This window comes from Lutra lutra, chromosome 16 (genome assembly GCF_902655055.1).
Source record: "Lutra lutra chromosome 16, mLutLut1.2, whole genome shotgun sequence".
Lineage (NCBI taxonomy): Eukaryota > Metazoa > Chordata > Mammalia > Carnivora > Mustelidae > Lutra > Lutra lutra.
This window is the reverse complement of record NC_062293.1, coordinates 21,998,452-22,015,087: the sequence shown is the minus strand read 5'-3', so window position 1 is coordinate 22,015,087 and position 16,636 is coordinate 21,998,452. Positions and strand designations below refer to the sequence as shown.

General features: G+C 46.2%; 1 protein-coding gene across 2 annotated transcripts; it reads left to right on the top strand.

Moving 5' to 3' along the window:
• Positions 1 to 2,663: 2,663 nt before the first annotated feature.
• MSL1 (MSL complex subunit 1) lies at positions 2,664 to 16,040 on the top strand. 2 transcript variants are annotated; one of them, XM_047707681.1, is made up of 9 exons: positions 2,664 to 4,602; positions 7,288 to 7,511; positions 8,549 to 8,931; positions 10,843 to 10,890; positions 11,346 to 11,410; positions 12,044 to 12,111; positions 12,760 to 12,884; positions 13,054 to 13,126; positions 13,500 to 16,040. In XM_047707681.1, exons 1-9 carry the CDS (start codon positions 3,835 to 3,837, stop codon positions 13,588 to 13,590), a joined length of 1,845 nt encoding a protein of 614 aa, XP_047563637.1. In that variant the 5' UTR covers positions 2,664 to 3,834; the 3' UTR covers positions 13,591 to 16,040. The 2 variants fall into 2 exon arrangements, with proteins under 2 accessions (XP_047563637.1, XP_047563638.1); XM_047707682.1 differs by lacking the exon at positions 10,843 to 10,890.
• The last annotated feature ends 596 nt before the right edge of the window (positions 16,041 to 16,636 follow it).

The following is a 16,636-nucleotide window of genomic DNA, read 5'->3' as shown; positions in this document are numbered from 1 at the left end:
CAGGCTTCACTATCTTTTACACTATATTAATACCAATATAACTATCACTCGTTAACCAAGCTAAAGGTCAAGGGAAGATGCTTTCTTTTAATACATCTACACAGCTCATTTATTCATTCAATGAATATTAAGTGCCGACTTTGTGCAGACTAAGGTTCTGGGTGCTGCAGGTATAGCAGTGAACAAAACATGAAGCTTATATTCTAGTGAAGGAAGACAATAACAAAGTAAATTATGTTAGAAGGTAATAAATACTAAGAAGAAAAATAAAGCAGAAAGGGGGAAGAGGGAGTTTGGAGGAGGGTATAAGTTTACATAAGGTGACCAGAGAAGGTCTGATGAAAAGATGACATTCAGGGGTGCCACGTGGCTCAATTGGTTAAGTGTCTGCTTTCTGCTCAGGTCATGAACCCAGGGTCCTGGGATGGAGTCCCATATCGGGCTCTCAGCTCAGCAGGCAGTCTGCTTCTCCCTCTCCTCTTGGCTTGTGCTCGCTGTTGCTCTCTCTGTCTTAATCTCGTAAATAAATAAATAAAAATATTTTAAAAAAAGACTATATTCAGGAATATCACTAGAGAAGAGGGCATGTGGATATTGCAAAGACGAGTGATCCCAGTGAAGGGAATAGCAAGTGAAAGGACCTGAGCAGACACATACCAGGTGTGTTTGAAGGACAGCAAAGAGGCAAGTGTGACAGGAGAACAGTGAATAAGGGGGGAGAAGAGTAGCAGTCCAAGTCAGAGAGCAGTATGAGGTGGGGGGGCAGATCATATAGGCCATAATTATGATTTTGTTTTTCCTCCAGGTAAGATGGAAAGGCATGAGAAGGTTTTGAGCAGAAAGAACATGATCTCACGCACATCTTATCGGGATCACTATGGCTGCTATGTTGTGAATACACATAAGTGGGGGAAGGCAAAGGTTGAAACTGAGAGATTAATTACGAGGTTACAGCAATAAAAAAGTGCAATAGGATTACACCTTCCAGCAAGGTGGAAGTTGTGGAGGTGTGTGAAGGTGTGGGATTCTGGATATATACTTTTAAGGGCAATGGGATTGGAAATTGACTGGATATCGGGTGAGAGAGGAGAGGAAGGCTATTGAAACAGAATTTGGGTGACGGAAGTTCAGGAGCACAATTTTAGGTTTAAGTTTGAAATGCCGATTAGACATCCAAGTGGATATGTCTCCTAGGCAAGTGGATATACAATTTTGGAATTAGGGGATGAATCCAGGAAGAAGATATAAATTTGGGAGGTGTTTTTTTTTTTAAGATTTTATTATTTATTTGACAGACAGAGATCACAAGTAGGCAAAGAGGCAGGCAGAAAGAGAGGAAGGGAAGCAGGCTCCCTGCTAAGCAGAGAGCAGATGTGGGGCTCATCCATCCCAGGACCCCGGGATCATAACCTGAGCGGAAGGCAGAGGCTTTAACCCACTGAGCCACCCAGTTGCCCCTAAATTTGGGAGTTTGGCATCAGTTAAAGATGGTACTGGAAGTCTAAACACTGAAAGAGACCACCATATTCTATGGCCTCCCACCATCCCCAGCATCCCCTTTATTGGTATCACTAACCCCAATACTTTCCTTGCAGATCTTAGGCCATACAAGACGTCTGGTGGAAGAGGGCTGGGGTTCTCTTGGCTTCTTAACACATTCACACCCACTTGTTTAAAATTTCCAGTGCTTCGTGCTTTGGGCCCACAAGGCCAAGACACAGTTTTAATTAGAGGTTTTCATATTAGGCCAAAGAATGTTAGTCATCTCCATTTTCATATAGACTGAAAAAAAAAATACACCTCAACAGAAAAGAAAAACAATCAATTGAAACTCTTTTAAAAACAAGTTTTTCCATGGGGTGCCTGGGTGGCTCAGTGGGTTAAGCCTCTGCCTTCAGCTCAGGTCATGACCTCAGGGTCCTGGGAATGAGCCCGGCATCCTGGGATTGAGCCCCACATTGGGCTCTCTGCTCAGCAGGGAGCCTGCTTCCCCCCTCCTCTCTGCCTGCCTCTCTGCCTACTTGTGATCTATCTCTCTCTGTCAAATAAATAAATAATAAAATCTTTAAAAAAAAAAAAAAAAAAGCTTTTCCAGGAGGAATTGAGGACTTGTTGGCTGAAGTTGCATGGAAATTGAGACACACACACACACATACAATGAACATTGAGATGGAAAGAAGTGCTCCGCATAAGAGAATACCCTAAAGTGTTCCTATTCCCAGTAAATACAGAGCCTGGTTGAATACAGCGGAGGCGCAGGTGCCTCTTGATCTCGGGGTCCTGGGTTCAAGCCCCACGGTGGTTGTAGATTATTAATAAATAAACTTTTTAAAAAAAGTGATAAATATCCCTTCCAAGATTTTCTTTTGGCTTTGACCCTTCATGAACCTCCAGCAGATGCTGGAAGTGACTTAAGAAGGCTGGGGAGATGGCCGTTGGGAAGTAACTGTTGGTAGTTGGCAATACTTCATTCCAGGGAGGTTGTGGCAAGAACTCCCTAGGCAGCAGACATCATGGATTTTCCTCCCTCTGGGAACCAGAGGTCCCTCCGTTTCTGGTCTGGATCCTTCAGAGACAAAGAAATTCATTCTCTCCCAGACCAGAGTGGGACTGGTGGGGAGTGGAGGGGGTGGAGGGGTTAGAATTCTACCCCCAGGAAACACCCACAGGCTCAGATAGGAGCCCGAATCCTGATTCTGGTCCAGGAGGCTTGCGGGGCTGCGGGGGCCGCGGGGCCCCTCCGGCAAGGGCCGGGCGGGCTGCCAAGGTGCCAGGGGAAGGGGCCGGCCAGCGCAGGCCGGGTACGTGGAGCGCTCGGTCCACTGCCCCGAAGGGCGCGTCTGCCTCCTGAAGCCCCCTACCCTCTTCTACGCTCCATTCTCTCGCTCTCCTTTTTCCCGGCGAGCCTCCGCATTCTCCATCTGCCCGTCGCCGCCCTCGCCCTTTCTTCCCTCCTCCTGACCCTCCCCCGGCTCGCCCCTCCCTCGGCAGCCCACCTTCGCCCCGCTCCTCCGCGGGCTTCTTGGTCCTCGCCCCTCATCCCTGGCCTCCCCTCGCCGGCCCCCAGCCTCCAGGGCCCCCGCGGCCCCCTCCCCGCCCCCCTCCAGGCGCCCGCGGCCCCTTTCACAATAGCGCGGCCCGCCTCCCTCCTCTCAGCTCCCGGTTCGCTCCCGCCCGCTCCCCGCCCGGCGCATGCGCCCTCCGGTCAGCGGCGGCTGCGGCGGTGGCGGCTGCGAGCGGCTCCGTTTTTTTAAAGGGAAACGCTGAGGCGCCGGGGGTGACTGTGGGGGAGGGGGACCCCGAGCCGCGGAGACCCCCAGGGGAGGCGACAGATCCCCTCCCGGAGTAGGAGGGCTTTGGGCGGACCCATCCCTCCCACCCCTCCTGAGGAGGAGCGGGGGGAAAATGGAGGCTCGGGGCGGCTGAGGCGAGCTCCGGGGCGGGGGGCCGGGGCGGGGAAGGGGGGGTGTGGGGTGGGGAGACGAGGCGGGCCCGGCCGGGCCAGGGGGGGGCCGAAGCGAGCTCCGGGGATGAGCTCGGGGGCGGCTGGGTGCGAGCTCCTGCCTCTGAGGCGAAGGCGGCGGCGGCGGCAGCAGAGGCGGCGGCGAGGCCCCCATGGGCCGGCGGCGGGCCTCAGCCGCGGCCTCCACTTCTCCGCACGCCGGCGGGATGGCGCCCGGGCCCCGGAGGAGCCGCGCTAGCCAAGGCCTGCTGCCGTGCTGCTGAGGCGAGCCCGCCAAACTCCCCTCCCCCTCCTCCGTCCTCGACCCCCCACACCTCGCCCCTTCCCCACCCCCTCCTCCGTCTCGGTCCCCGGCGCTGCTCCGGACCACTATGACCATGAGATCCGCAGTGTTCAAGGCGGCCGCGGCCCCTGCCGGCGGCAACCCTGAGCAGCGACTGGACTACGAGCGGGCTGCGGCGCTGGGCGGGCCCGAGGACGAGCCCGGGGCGGCCGAAGCCCACTTCCTTCCCCGGCACCGTAAGCTGAAGGAGCCGGGGCCCCCGCTGGCCTCCTCCCAGGGCGGGAGCCCCGCGCCCTCCCCGGCCGGCTGCGGCGGCAAGGGCCGGGGCTTGTTACTCCCGGCCGGGGCGGCCCCCGGGCAGCAGGAAGAGAGCTGGGGCGGCTCGGTGCCCTTGCCCTGTCCGCCCCCGGCCACCAAACAAGCCGGCATTGGGGGGGAGCCAGCGGCCGCGGGAGCCGGCTGCAGTCCCCGACCTAAGTATCAGGCGGTGCTGCCCATTCAGACGGGCTCTCTCGTGGCGGCGGCCAAAGAGCCTACGCCCTGGGCTGGGGACAAGGGTGGGGCGGCTCCCCCAGCTGCCACCGCCTCGGACCCGGCGGGACCCCCACCACTACCTCTGCCGGGGCCGCCACCCCTCGCGCCCACCGCCACCGCCGGGACCCTGGCGGCCAGCGAGGGCAGATGGAAGAGTATGAGGAAGAGCCCTCTCGGGGGTGGCGGCGGCTCGGGAGCCTCCAGTCAGGCCGCCTGCCTCAAACAGATTCTTCTGCTGCAATTGGACCTCATCGAACAGCAGCAGCAGCAGCTGCAGGCCAAGGAAAAGGAGATCGAGGAGCTGAAGTCAGAGAGAGACACGGTACGGGAGGGGTTAATTTACGTTCGGGACGACGAGCGAGTTGTGCGCATGCTCGGGGGAAGGGGGCTGTAGGAGGTTAAGGTATCCCTTGGTTAGGGGTAAGGGGGTTGGCCACCAGCAAAGGAGTATCTTAAGTGTCGGGACCTTGGGAACCAGGCTCACAGACACGTTTGATTGGAGGAAGGGTTAAAGGGCAACCTCCCAATGGGAGGGGGAGGGGAGGTTTCAGGTGCCAAAGGGTTAATTTAAAATGACAGTCCCAGACTTGTGGGAAAGACGTGTAGAGTGGGAAAAGACCTGATTTGTGAAGGGTTAAATATGTAAAGGTGGGATGCATGTGTGGTGGCTTTATGGAAGGGGTTAAATGAAAGAGCTTTTGCGTTAGAAATGCATTTTTAGAGAGGGACAGAGCAGCTGTTGCACTGCTTTAGCATCTTTAGATAGGAGGGCAGTAGGCCTTTTAACTGCCAGAGAGGTAGAGGTGATTCACAGTGGAATCCTGTTTTAGTTTTCTTAAATGATATGAAGAGAACCACCGCCTTTGATTTCAGACAGTTTTGAATAAGAATCTGAGTTACAAAATATGACCCGCTGACTAGCTAGCTCCCTTGTATAAGCATGGTGTTGAAGGGCTGGTAGATTTTAAGGCATCAGGGGAAAGTGAGTTTATTAAATGTACTAAGTAGACCCCCTCCCTCCAAAATCCCTGTTTTAGAATCTTAAGAGAGTAGGGCAGTAATTTATTATTTCTTTGTACTTCTGAGGAGCATGACTATATAGGCTTGTTTTCACTGCAGCAGTAGTCAAGAGCACCTTATGCGTTAAAACATACTCTTTCAGGTACCAGGAAAGCTGTGTGTATGTGGGGGGGTGGTGGTGGGTATTACTGTGCTAGCATACCTCACAGCTGCCTAAAAATAAACATGGTTTCTACAATTGTTGTGTTCAGGCTGCAGCAGTCTCTCTCTCTTTCTCCCTCCCTCCCTCCCTCTTCCCTTCTCTCTCTCTCTCTTTGGCGTTGTGTGCGCTAAGCAAGGGAGCAGAGGGCTATTCATTTTGTTTGCTTTACAAATGAATCGCATCAGGCATCAGGCTCTTTTATTGGAGAATGCCTTCTGCAAGGTGGAATGGGAGCTGGGGCAGGTCTCATCAAAATATCTCATGGTCTTGATTTGTGGAAGTTACTCAACATGGAGGTGGCACTGCTCAGCTACTGTACTGCAGTCTAGGGGTGTGATGGTACTGTAATTACAACACATCATATCCTTACATGGGGGGGGCGGGAAGAGAAGGACCAGTGAAGGGGAAGAAATCAAGGAAATGTCACCCACAGACCATGGTTAAGTAATGTTAAGGCTGTGAATCAAAATAGAAGATGAAATGAAATGACAGTATGGCTGACAGGGGGGCTCTCTGCTGATTGTGGAGGTTTCTGCTCAGTTCCTGAGGTAGTGACCCCTTTGCAGACTTCCCCAGGCAGGAAAAGTGGGGTGAGTTAAGGATAGAGTATCAGTCTGAACTTGGCATTCACTGTTTCTGTTGTGTATTGCAGTCTTAGCATTGCTTAAGCTTGTTTCTCTTATTCCAGTTGTTGTTTGGCCTCTACCGAAATCATTGCAGCTAAGTAGATATAATGAAGAGAACATTAATATTGCTGTCTACCCAAATAAAATTCTCACTGTAGTGGTTTTTTTTTTAAATATTTTATTTATTTATTTGACAGAGATCACAAGTAGGCAGAAAGGCAGGCAGAGAGAGAGATAGGAGGAAGCGGGCTTCCCGCTGAGCAGAGAACCCTATGTGGGTCTTGATCCCAGGACCCTGGGATCATGACCTGAGCAGAAAGCAGAGGCTTTAACCCACTGAGCCACCCAGGTGCCCCTCACTGTAGTGTTTTAAATAGCATAGTTGGCACCTTTTCTCAGAACGTTCTAAATGTGAAGTTTTCAATGATAATAGACGTCCATTTTCAGTTTGATTATGTAGTTCTCCTTTAATTAAAGTTAAAAGATTTGGCTTAATTAATATTTAGATAAATAGGTAGATTTTTTTCTTGTTATCTCAAATGCAAAGAAATATGCATATTTCATGATCAGTGGGACTATGGGTACTGGTTATAATTCTTCCAGATTGAGTGTTCATTGTTTAAATGCCCTGTACACCCCTTTCAAATAACACTGCAATCCCTCATGGCACTGTGACTGTGAGCTTTTCATTCCTTCTCAATATACCGTTTGGACTTTGCCCTTGTGTATAGCATTTTGGAGTGAAAGTAGAAAGGATAGGATTTGGAGAAACCTAGGGCCTCCTAAAAGAACATAAGGTTAATTCAGGAAAACTCCCAAACTGACTTGGAGCCACATGATTAGCAGTAGAGAGACCATGCCATTTGAAAGGCATGTTGTGGCCCTTCCCAGAGAAGAGGATCTTCTTTCAAAAGAATGAACTACAAATTCCCCCATGCCCCTCCTCAGTTAGGTTAGCCCTAAAATTAAGCATAGTACCTCGTCTTCTGTATCGCCTTTAAGGAAAACTATTGAGATTAATGCCTGTTAAAAATAAGTTGAATTACTATGGTCCAGGGAAAGAGGCAGAAGACCATACTGATGCCTAAATGGGGCTAATAAGTACCTGGGTGTAATTTTTTTGTGTTTTAAGTCTGCATTTTGGCACTCTTTCTTTTAGCTCCTTGCTCGGATTGAACGTATGGAAAGGCGGATGCAGCTGGTAAAGAAGGATAACGAGAAAGAAAGGCACAAGCTGTTTCAGGGCTATGAAACTGAAGAGAGAGAGGAAACAGAGCTATCCGAGAAAATTAAACTGGAGTGCCAGCCGGAGCTTTCCGAGACATCCCAGACTCTGCCTCCCAAGCCTTTCTCTTGTGGGCGGAGTGGAAAGGGACACAAAAGGTGTGCTGATCACTTTGTTACACTGTCTGGACATGATGAGGACATGTGTTTCCAGTGACTGAGAGAAGGGGATTAGGATTTATGAATTCGTTTTAATACCACCGTATCCTGAATTATGAGGTCTTCCATGCTGAGAAACTATCTTGAAACATTCTTGCAGGCTATAAAAATCTGTTAGGAACATTTTGGTCACAGTAGTAATTATAGAGTGTAGAGTACATCATAAAGAGAATGGGCAACAAATGTGATGGCTGAGTTTCTTAAAACTATAGCAGTTCACTTCATATTAGGAAGTGTTAAATTCCTGCATCATGTTAGGTGGTAGTGGATAAAGAAGTAAGATCTGACTGTCCTTGGACCCAAAGAGAGAAGTCAGACTAGTTGTGAAGGTGGTGTAAATTTTAGAAACTCGGAATTCAGTTGCAATAAAATAGGAAAATAGACAACAGTGATATAAACTGAGTTTTGTAAGATTCAGAGACATTAAAGATTATTCATTCTGAGGTAGAATAGTGAAACTTTAAGGAGGAGATGGATCTTGAAAAAGAAGTATAGAATTTAGGTTGGTAAAAAGAAAAGGAGGTGGCATTCTAGGAATAGTGGTGGAGGGGAGGAGCTTGGTGGGAAAAAGCCAAAAGATAGCAAGAAAAAAGAAATAGAGATTATAATTAACATGGTATAGAATTTGGGGAAAAATAAGAGACTGGTGTCTGGTTGATAGGAATGAAATAGGCCACAGAGTAGTGGCATCTAATGTTAGCTAAAGGGTCTTGAATAAAATAGGAACCTTCTTAGATTTAGTAGGCAATAAGATACTATTAGAGGTTCTTAAGCATGGAAACTCACTTGTTCAACAAACACTTAACTGAGGGCTGTTATATATACTGGTAAGCATGAGGCTGTTCCTGCTTGTGACTGCCAACTGAACCAGATGTTTAGATACCTGAACTTGTTTGTTCTCTTGCCCCCAAATGTAATCAAATAAGATTTTATCAAGAGTCAATACATTTTATAATGTTTTCTTCCCTATCTAATAGGAAATCCCCATTTGGAAGTACAGAAAGAAAGATTCCTGTTAAAAAGCTGGCTCCTGAATTTTCAAAAGTCAAAACAAAAACTCCTAAGCACTCTCCCATTAAAGAGGAACCCTGTGGTTCCTTATCTGAAACTGTTTGTAAACGTGAATTGAGGAGCCAAGAAACTCCAGAAAAGCCCCGGTCTTCAGTGGACACCCCGCCAAGACTCTCCACTCCCCAGAAGGGACCCAGCACCCATCCCAAGGAGAAAGCCTTCTCAAGTGAGATAGAAGATTTGCCGTACCTTTCCACCACAGAAATGTATTTGTGTCGTTGGCACCAGCCTCCCCCATCACCGTTACCATTACGGGAATCCTCTCCAAAGAAGGAGGAGACTGTAGCAAGTAAGGCATAGAGAACACTTGCTCTTATACCCTAGTGGTGGCGGTCAAGCTAACAAGTGTGAAAATGCCTTTGGCATTTTTAAAAAAGTGCAATCAATAAAGCAGAGTTCTGTCAAGAATGAGTAAGTTAACAGCCAGAGACAGACACTGTGCAGGCATTGCAAATAGATGGAATTACAGCAAAATGTGCTCAATGTATTTGCCTGCTTACAACACTGGGAGATGTGTTTGCCAGTAAGTTGCTCATCACAAGAGCACCAGACTTGGGGGTGTAATCTCCGGCAACTTGCATGCCCTCTGAAAGAAGGGTTTTCTGTGCTGTGAAATGCATAGAACTTATACTTTGCCATGCACGACTGTTCCTGCAATTGATATTGTGTGAAACCTGGGAGGGTGGTCTTTGGGTGTTCTCAGGGGCCAATGGTAATTTTTGGGTTGGGGAGCCAGCTTGGGGTGGGGAATTTCACCTGGGCCTCCGCTCTTTAACTTTATAAACATTTATCTGTATCTCTATGTCCCGGTCTGGGGGGCAGGAGGAATCTGCCAAAGACCAACAGTCTTACTTTATCTTACTATACTTCACAAAGGTTCTAAATGTGAAGAGTTTACTTGGATTGCAGTAGCCCATTGGTTGTTCATATATTTAAATAAAATGGTCTACAAACTATTTTTCAAACAATAAGGACTATCTTGGGATATCTGAGCTGCTTGGGGAGGGTGTGGGGTACGGGACCTTGGTCTTCATTCCCTTTTTTTTTTTTCTTTATGGCTTCCACACAGAAATGCTCCCCTATCTCCTACATCAACCAGTAACTGCAATGTGCCTTCAATTGTGTAATGTTAGTCTGTGACAGTCACTGCGGGCGCTCCGGGGTGATGGTGGGGGAAGTCTTCTTGAATAGAGCCACCGCCCCAGGTTTCTACCACTGTGTCTTGCCCTAGCAGGGATGGGGATGGGAATCCATTCCAATAAGACAAGAGCATTCTCCAGGCTTTGTTTGGCTGTTCTGATGACAAAATTAAGTGGGGGAAGATAGATTACTCTTCTTAACTATCTAAAATTCATTAGGCCTCACACTTGAGTACATGAGCTAGATGAGGATCCTGATCTAGGTTCAGGTTTTTTGTTGGTTCAGTCAGTTGAACAGGTTCATCCTTAACGGTTAACCTTGCTGCCATGGCAATGCTGTGTAACAACTTAAGAGAAACTGTGAAGCAACTTCCCATCCGGGATTGGGAAATGGCTTGGTCCAGAGCTGTTCTGTTTGACTGGCTGTTTTGAAAACCCTCTCTGCCCTAGTACAGAAAATCCAAACACCTCTGAGATTGTGGGGATAGCAGTACAGAAAGAGTCTGATTGGGGGGAATCCCAGCCCTTTGAGGAGCCTGAGTTGTGAATAAACATGTGAATCCTTATTCTTGCTGCCCCTATCTCAAGAGGAAGCTCAATGGCTTGTTCTAAGGAAGCCAAAGTCTTTGTGCATGTTGTTCAGGCTGGACCAGCAAGGTAGTTTGTTTGGAGGGAGGAGGGAGCTGTTTAAGAAGACTACATATGTAAGTTTTGAGAACACTGATCTTTTATTTGAAAAATAGGGTCAACTTTTACTCACCTGCCATGTTCTGAGTTTAAGGTTTGATATCCTTGGCCATCAACTGTTGCAGGGAAACCACCCTAAATAATGAAGAAAAGAAGTCGTCTCAGTGTAAAAAAAAAAGTGGTGGGCTTATTTTCTTTTCTTTTGTCTGTTGTTCCCTCTTCCCCTCCCCCAGAGAGAAATTCTCAAAAGAGCAACTCAAAAAAACCAAAATGGCTTCCTAGTGAGAACTTCAGTGATGATCCTTTCCTCCATTTTGGGTGTGGGCTTTTTTTCTTTTTACACTGAGATGATTCTTCTTTCCTGCATTATTTAGGGTGTCTGATGCCATCAAGTGTTGCAGGAGAAACTTCAGTCTTGGCTGGTGAGTAGAATAGGAATTGTGCTGGCTGGGCCTGGGGTGGGGGTCGGTGGGATGGTGGATGGTTGGGAGCTGTGTTCCCCATCAGCTGGATGTGGGAGAGTGAGATTCTTTGGTGTATGATTACACTATAGACTTCAAAATGACTACAAATTTCAGTTGTTTTTCAGGAACTGCAATAGCATCCATTATATGAATTGTCAGGTATTGGCTTAGGGTTTTTTGTGCTCCTGTGTTTGGCAGACTGCAATGGCATTTTAGGTTCTTTTATACCATAGCAAGGACACTGAATGTGGCTTCAGGTGAGGCCATAGAATGGATTCCTATCACTTGGTAACTTTGTCCTATCTGGGGAGAGGCCTCTTGTCCTAGTGAATAGTAGGAGGGTTGTGTGACTTTGGATTTAAGGGTGGTTCCACCCCTCCTCCCTTTCTTTTTCTTTCTTTTTTTTTTTTCAGTTCCTTCTTGGAGGGACCACTCAGTAGAGCCTCTAAGGGACCCAAATCCTTCAGACCTTTTGGAGGTAGGTACCCAAGACCTGTCAGCAGAGGGAAGTGAAGTGAAGGACAGAGTAGAAATGGAGGTTTAACTTGAATGTGTTATAGTGACAGGATGGATGGGTTAAATAACTCTAAAGCCAGAACGGAACTTGAGCAATTATCTAGCCCAACTCTTGTTTATATAGAAAACTGAGTTTCAGAGTGGCTAAATGATTTATTCAAAAAGAAATAGCAAGGCAGTGTTCAAAACAAAATGAAATTTCATGCTAAGTAGAAAAGTTAGAATGTGCCACTCAGCAACAAAATTATGTATTTCAGACTCATTTGACTCTTAAAACTCAGACTCTTGCAAGGCATGGAATTAGGGAGGATTGCCTCCCTACCTCAAGCCTCAGGTTGTTTCAGTTTGACATGATTTTCACCTTGGAAAGTTAAAGAATTTTGAAGTTTGGACCGTCTGCAAGGGTGGGTGTGGGGAGAAGAGTATGTGTTTTGTTTATTCCATTACCAAGAGGTTCCCATGACATCCATAGAACTTACAGACTCAGGTGGACCTGCAGGGAAAAGATTTGACATTCCCGGAAGCTGGAAATGAGTTCGTATACACATGTGTCACATGATGATAAATTGTTTATCAGCTGCTGTTCTTTACACAGAACCTGGATGACAGTGTGTTTTCGAAGCGGCATGCAAAACTGGAGCTGGATGAGAAGAGAAGGAAAAGGTGAGACGAGATACTCATCCTGGAACAGCTGAGCCCTTGGACCCTAACTTCTCTCATCCATGCTCTGAAAAGTCCTGGAGCCCTTAACACTCTTAAATTACTGCCATCGCAATTGGTTGAGTATCTTTGTTTGAAGTGGTAGTTGTAAAGATGTTTGGCTTCTTAAGTAAAGATGTTTGGCTTCTTTTTCTTTGTGTATGCCCTTCCTCAGTTCCACTCTCTGTGGAACATCAATGCGTGATTTAGACTGCTGGACCTAAACAGCTCTTTCCTGACCTGGCAGACAGTTCACTTTACTACCCCCACCCTACCCACCCCATTAAGAAGAGTAAGCACAGGGGATCCTGGGTGGCTCAGTCAGTTAAGCATCTGCCTTCAGCTTGGGTCCTGATCCCAGGGTCCTGGGATCAAGTCCTGGTTTGGGCTTCCTGCTCCGTGGGGAGCCTGCTTCTCCTTCTGCCTCTTCCTCTCTGCCTATTTGTGCTCTCTCTGTCAAATAAATAAATAAAATCTTTAAAAAAGAGAGAAAAGAAGAGTCACCACAGGTCTCCCTAGTGTCTGGATTGTGTTAGTTGCTTTTATAGAGCAGGTTTTCAGTAATATCGGGTTTGTTTGTTTGTTTTGTTCTGTCTGGTTTGTTTTTCCCAGATGGGATATTCAGAGGATCAGGGAACAAAGAATTTTACAACGACTGCAGCTCAGAATGTATAAAAAGAAAGGAATTCAGGAATCTGAGCCTGAGGTTACCTCATTTTTCCCTGAGCCAGATGATGGTAAGTTTTGTCTATCTAAAAGAGTAGGTTTTTCAAAGAAGGAAAAGGGTGCGAGGCTCTAGGGTACAAACTTGCTCTGAATGAATGAACAGCATTTTGGAGCAGGTGTAGTTGCCAGACATTTCCCCTCTGTGTCACTAACAAGGTCCCATTTGGCTTTCTTCCATAGTTGAAAGTTTGATGATTACCCCCTTCTTGCCTGTTGTAGCATTTGGACGACCATTACCCAAATTAACTCCACAGTAAGTATAAAGGTTTCCACCCCCTCCTCTCTTCTCAGGTAGCCTGCACTTTACCTCCTTTTTAGACCTCATAAAAGCCTAGATATAAGGTGGAACAGGTGGCTCAGGGATAGCCATGACTCTTTGACAGAAGAGTCTATCTGGGCAGCTAAACTCTTGCAGTGATAAAATAATTAGAAGGATTGCTTTTTGAGTTAGAAAGAGATTATTTAGTCACTTTAATAGCACACTGTTTCTCTGGCTTTGAGGCAGGAACTTGAGAGTCAAGGTTAGGAGTGGTGAGGGGGCAGAGTATCTTTTTAGAGTTAATCTTTTGTCCACACTGAATCCCTTCTCGTCTTCCAAGTTGATTTCCTTACCCTTTCTTTGCCAGGAATTTTGAGCTGCCCTGGTTGGATGAGCGTAGCCGATGCAGGTTGGAGATCCAGAAGAAGCAAACACCTCACCGGACGTGTAGGAAATAGCTGGGCTGGCAAGAACCTTCTGTCTTCAGATAGTTGTAGCATGCCGTTCCCAGAGAATGGCAGAGACCTGTATATGTGACCTATGTCCTCATGTATGTTATCATTCGCTGATAATGCCCTTCCATGTTCCCTTGATCTTGTTTTGTTTTCATCGCTCTGATTTCACAAAAACTCTTTCATTGGGCTAATTGTGACTTACAGACGGTGATTGGGATTTCTTTTCCCTTTTTGGGGAAATGAGCTCTCAAGCTAAATCTATAGGATGGCAGATTCGGAAGCCTCAGGGGTCCGCTTCTATACATTTGCCTACGTTAGAGGGGTAAAAGGGTTCTCTTCATTAGACTTATGGAAGATGAAGCAACCCCTGCCTTTAGAGCTGTGCCTGCATGGCACTCTTCTCGCCCTGGTATACCCTACCTTAGAGTCTGAGTATAGTGGTGTTTACCCTAAAACAAAACAAACAAAACCTCACCATGAGCTTAAGGACCGGATGAGGAATAAAAAGTGAAGTGATGAAGCAAGTCATCTTCACAGGGTAGAAGAGAGATTGAAAAGTTGGCAGATAAATGTCTGCCAATAAACTGCCAAAAGACAGTTATTCTCTTAAAACTATTCTGTGATAAAGCCATGTAGGAAGGGATTTGGGCTCTGATTATTTTCTTAGTTAATGGGCAACTGAATTTCTTCCCCCACTCCTCAAGAAATAAAATCCTTGGAAAAGAGAATGGGGATGGTTAGTTCAGGGCAAGTTATGACTCTAAACAAAAGCAGTTGATATTGGAGGATGGCATGCCAGAACCTGTATAGATGTCCTTGTGTCACATCACTTCTCAAGTATTCCTTAGTGGGGCTTAATTCTTTTAGCTGAGCTCTTGGTGGTGGGATAGAGATTTAGGGAGGGTGGGGGGTGAATGTGGAAATATGTGCTTCCTTTGGCTGGCAAATGTCTACATCTTGAAACAAACAGATGTACCTAATGAGCTTCTCCATTCACTTTGTAAAAATAGATTTGTATGTATATCATCTTGGTCCCCCTTTCCCATTTTGTTAAAAAATTTCAGGACAGCACTCCAGGCCACTTTGGTCTCAGTGTAAGATCCCTGTAACTATCTGGAAGGAAAATAGAGCCAAGACCTCTGGTCTTAAATATATAGGAATTGCCTTTCTTTAGTCTTCATGACTATTGTGTGAAAACAAGTAGGGGTCTAATCTCCTAGAAGGTAGGGGCTTTTATCCTTGAAGAGAATATGTCCCCAGATTATTAGCACTTTTAGAGGAGAAGCCAAGGTATGTAGGGTGTGTGGCCGGCCCATCAATGGAGCATGAGAGAATGGGGATACCATTGTGGGAAGAAAAGAAAAGTTCCTCAGGGGCCTCCCACTGCTAAAGATTTTTTGTGACATGTTGATCTGTGCTCCCTGGGTTTGACTTTTAAAGGAATTATTCCGGCAGCACATGTAGTATTCTTGGATGATCTTGCTGCTTTTATTTCTCCTTTTGTGTGTGTGTGTGTGGCTATGGGTTTTCATTTGTAACTCCATCTGCTTAGGAGAGTGGGCTCTCCACAAGGGAACCTGCTGTGAACTTCACTGCAGTAAGAGTGTAGAGAGAAATAGGACTTACTCCACTAGGGGCTCTCATCTCACACCTTAAGGGGAGGAAGGAGATTTCTAGAAAAACTGGGCCAGATTTTCTTTGTTCTCCATCATTTTAATATGGCAAGCTGTTTGGCTTTTCTACTCTGACCTATGTTATGTTCCTTTATAATGTGCCCAAGAAGAAAAAAGACCAATCAGTGTCTCTTTACGTTGTTCCTTGATTCCTCTCTTTCTTCTTGATTTTCAGCATTTGCCGGATTCCTAATTTGGATATGGGTTCACAAATTTAACCTTTGTGCCCTGCCCAGGGGACTCCCCAGATTCTGAACTTGAGCTAGACTAAGAGGAATCCATGAGGTGCTATCTGGCCAGACTTAAGTGGATTCTATTTCCTTGGTTCTCCCTCTACCTAGGACCGTTCATTTTATTGTCCCCTCTTCTAGATCAGTTCTCCTTTGATTTGGATATGTTGAAGTTTGTTGAGGAGGTTGGAGAGTAGATTAGCAAAATTCCAAGAGTGAAATTACAGTGTGTTAGAGTGTGGGGGGAAAATTAGTCTTATTTTTTCCCTACATGGGATACAACACTGTGAAATTCAATCTTCAGCAAAGGCCCTGCAATTCTCCTAAAACATAGTTCTTTGTTTCTTTCTTTAACAAAGTTTAAGCTAGTGTTAATAAATTAAAAAGAGAAATTGCTTGTCTGTCCACTTCAGCTTTGTTTTATGCCCATTTCATATTGTTGTCTGTGTTGTAATTCATACTTTTGATACCATTTCTGATGTGTAAAATTGGTTGTCTTGTAAATATCTTATAAAGAGTTCAATTGTAAATAAACTATTGTGGCTGTTAATTTTTGAACTTCTGCTTCAATTTATTAGATTTATTGGGAAGCACTAAACAGTTCTGCTTGTAGATACTAAAAGATTAGAAAAAGAAATCATTTTCACAAAATAGAGAAATACACCATTTTCTTTTTTGTGTATGAGCACAACGTATGTTTTTCATCCCTCTTTGTTCTGTGTTCTCCCTTACACATACAGTAAGTGTTTAAAAACAAGATCCTAGGATAGGATACTTGGTGCCTGGTGTCTAAATGAATAAAACCTCATAGTTGAAAAGACCTTAGAGGTCATCTAGTCTGACCCTTAATACATGATTTCCCCTTCACAACATTCCAGACAAATGAAGTCCAGCTTTTAATTCTTCATTTTTTTTCTATGCATTTTTTTGAAGATTTTATTTATTTGACAGAGAGAGACATCACAAGTCGGCAGAGAGGTAGGCAGAGAAAGAGGGGGAAGCAGGTTCCCCGCTGAGCAGAGAGCCTGATGCAGGGCTCGATCCCAGGACCTGAGATCATGACCTGAGCTGAAGGCAGAGGCTTTAACCCACTGAGCCACCCGGGTGCCCCTATGCATTTTTTCCTAAATGATAGAAAATCCTTTC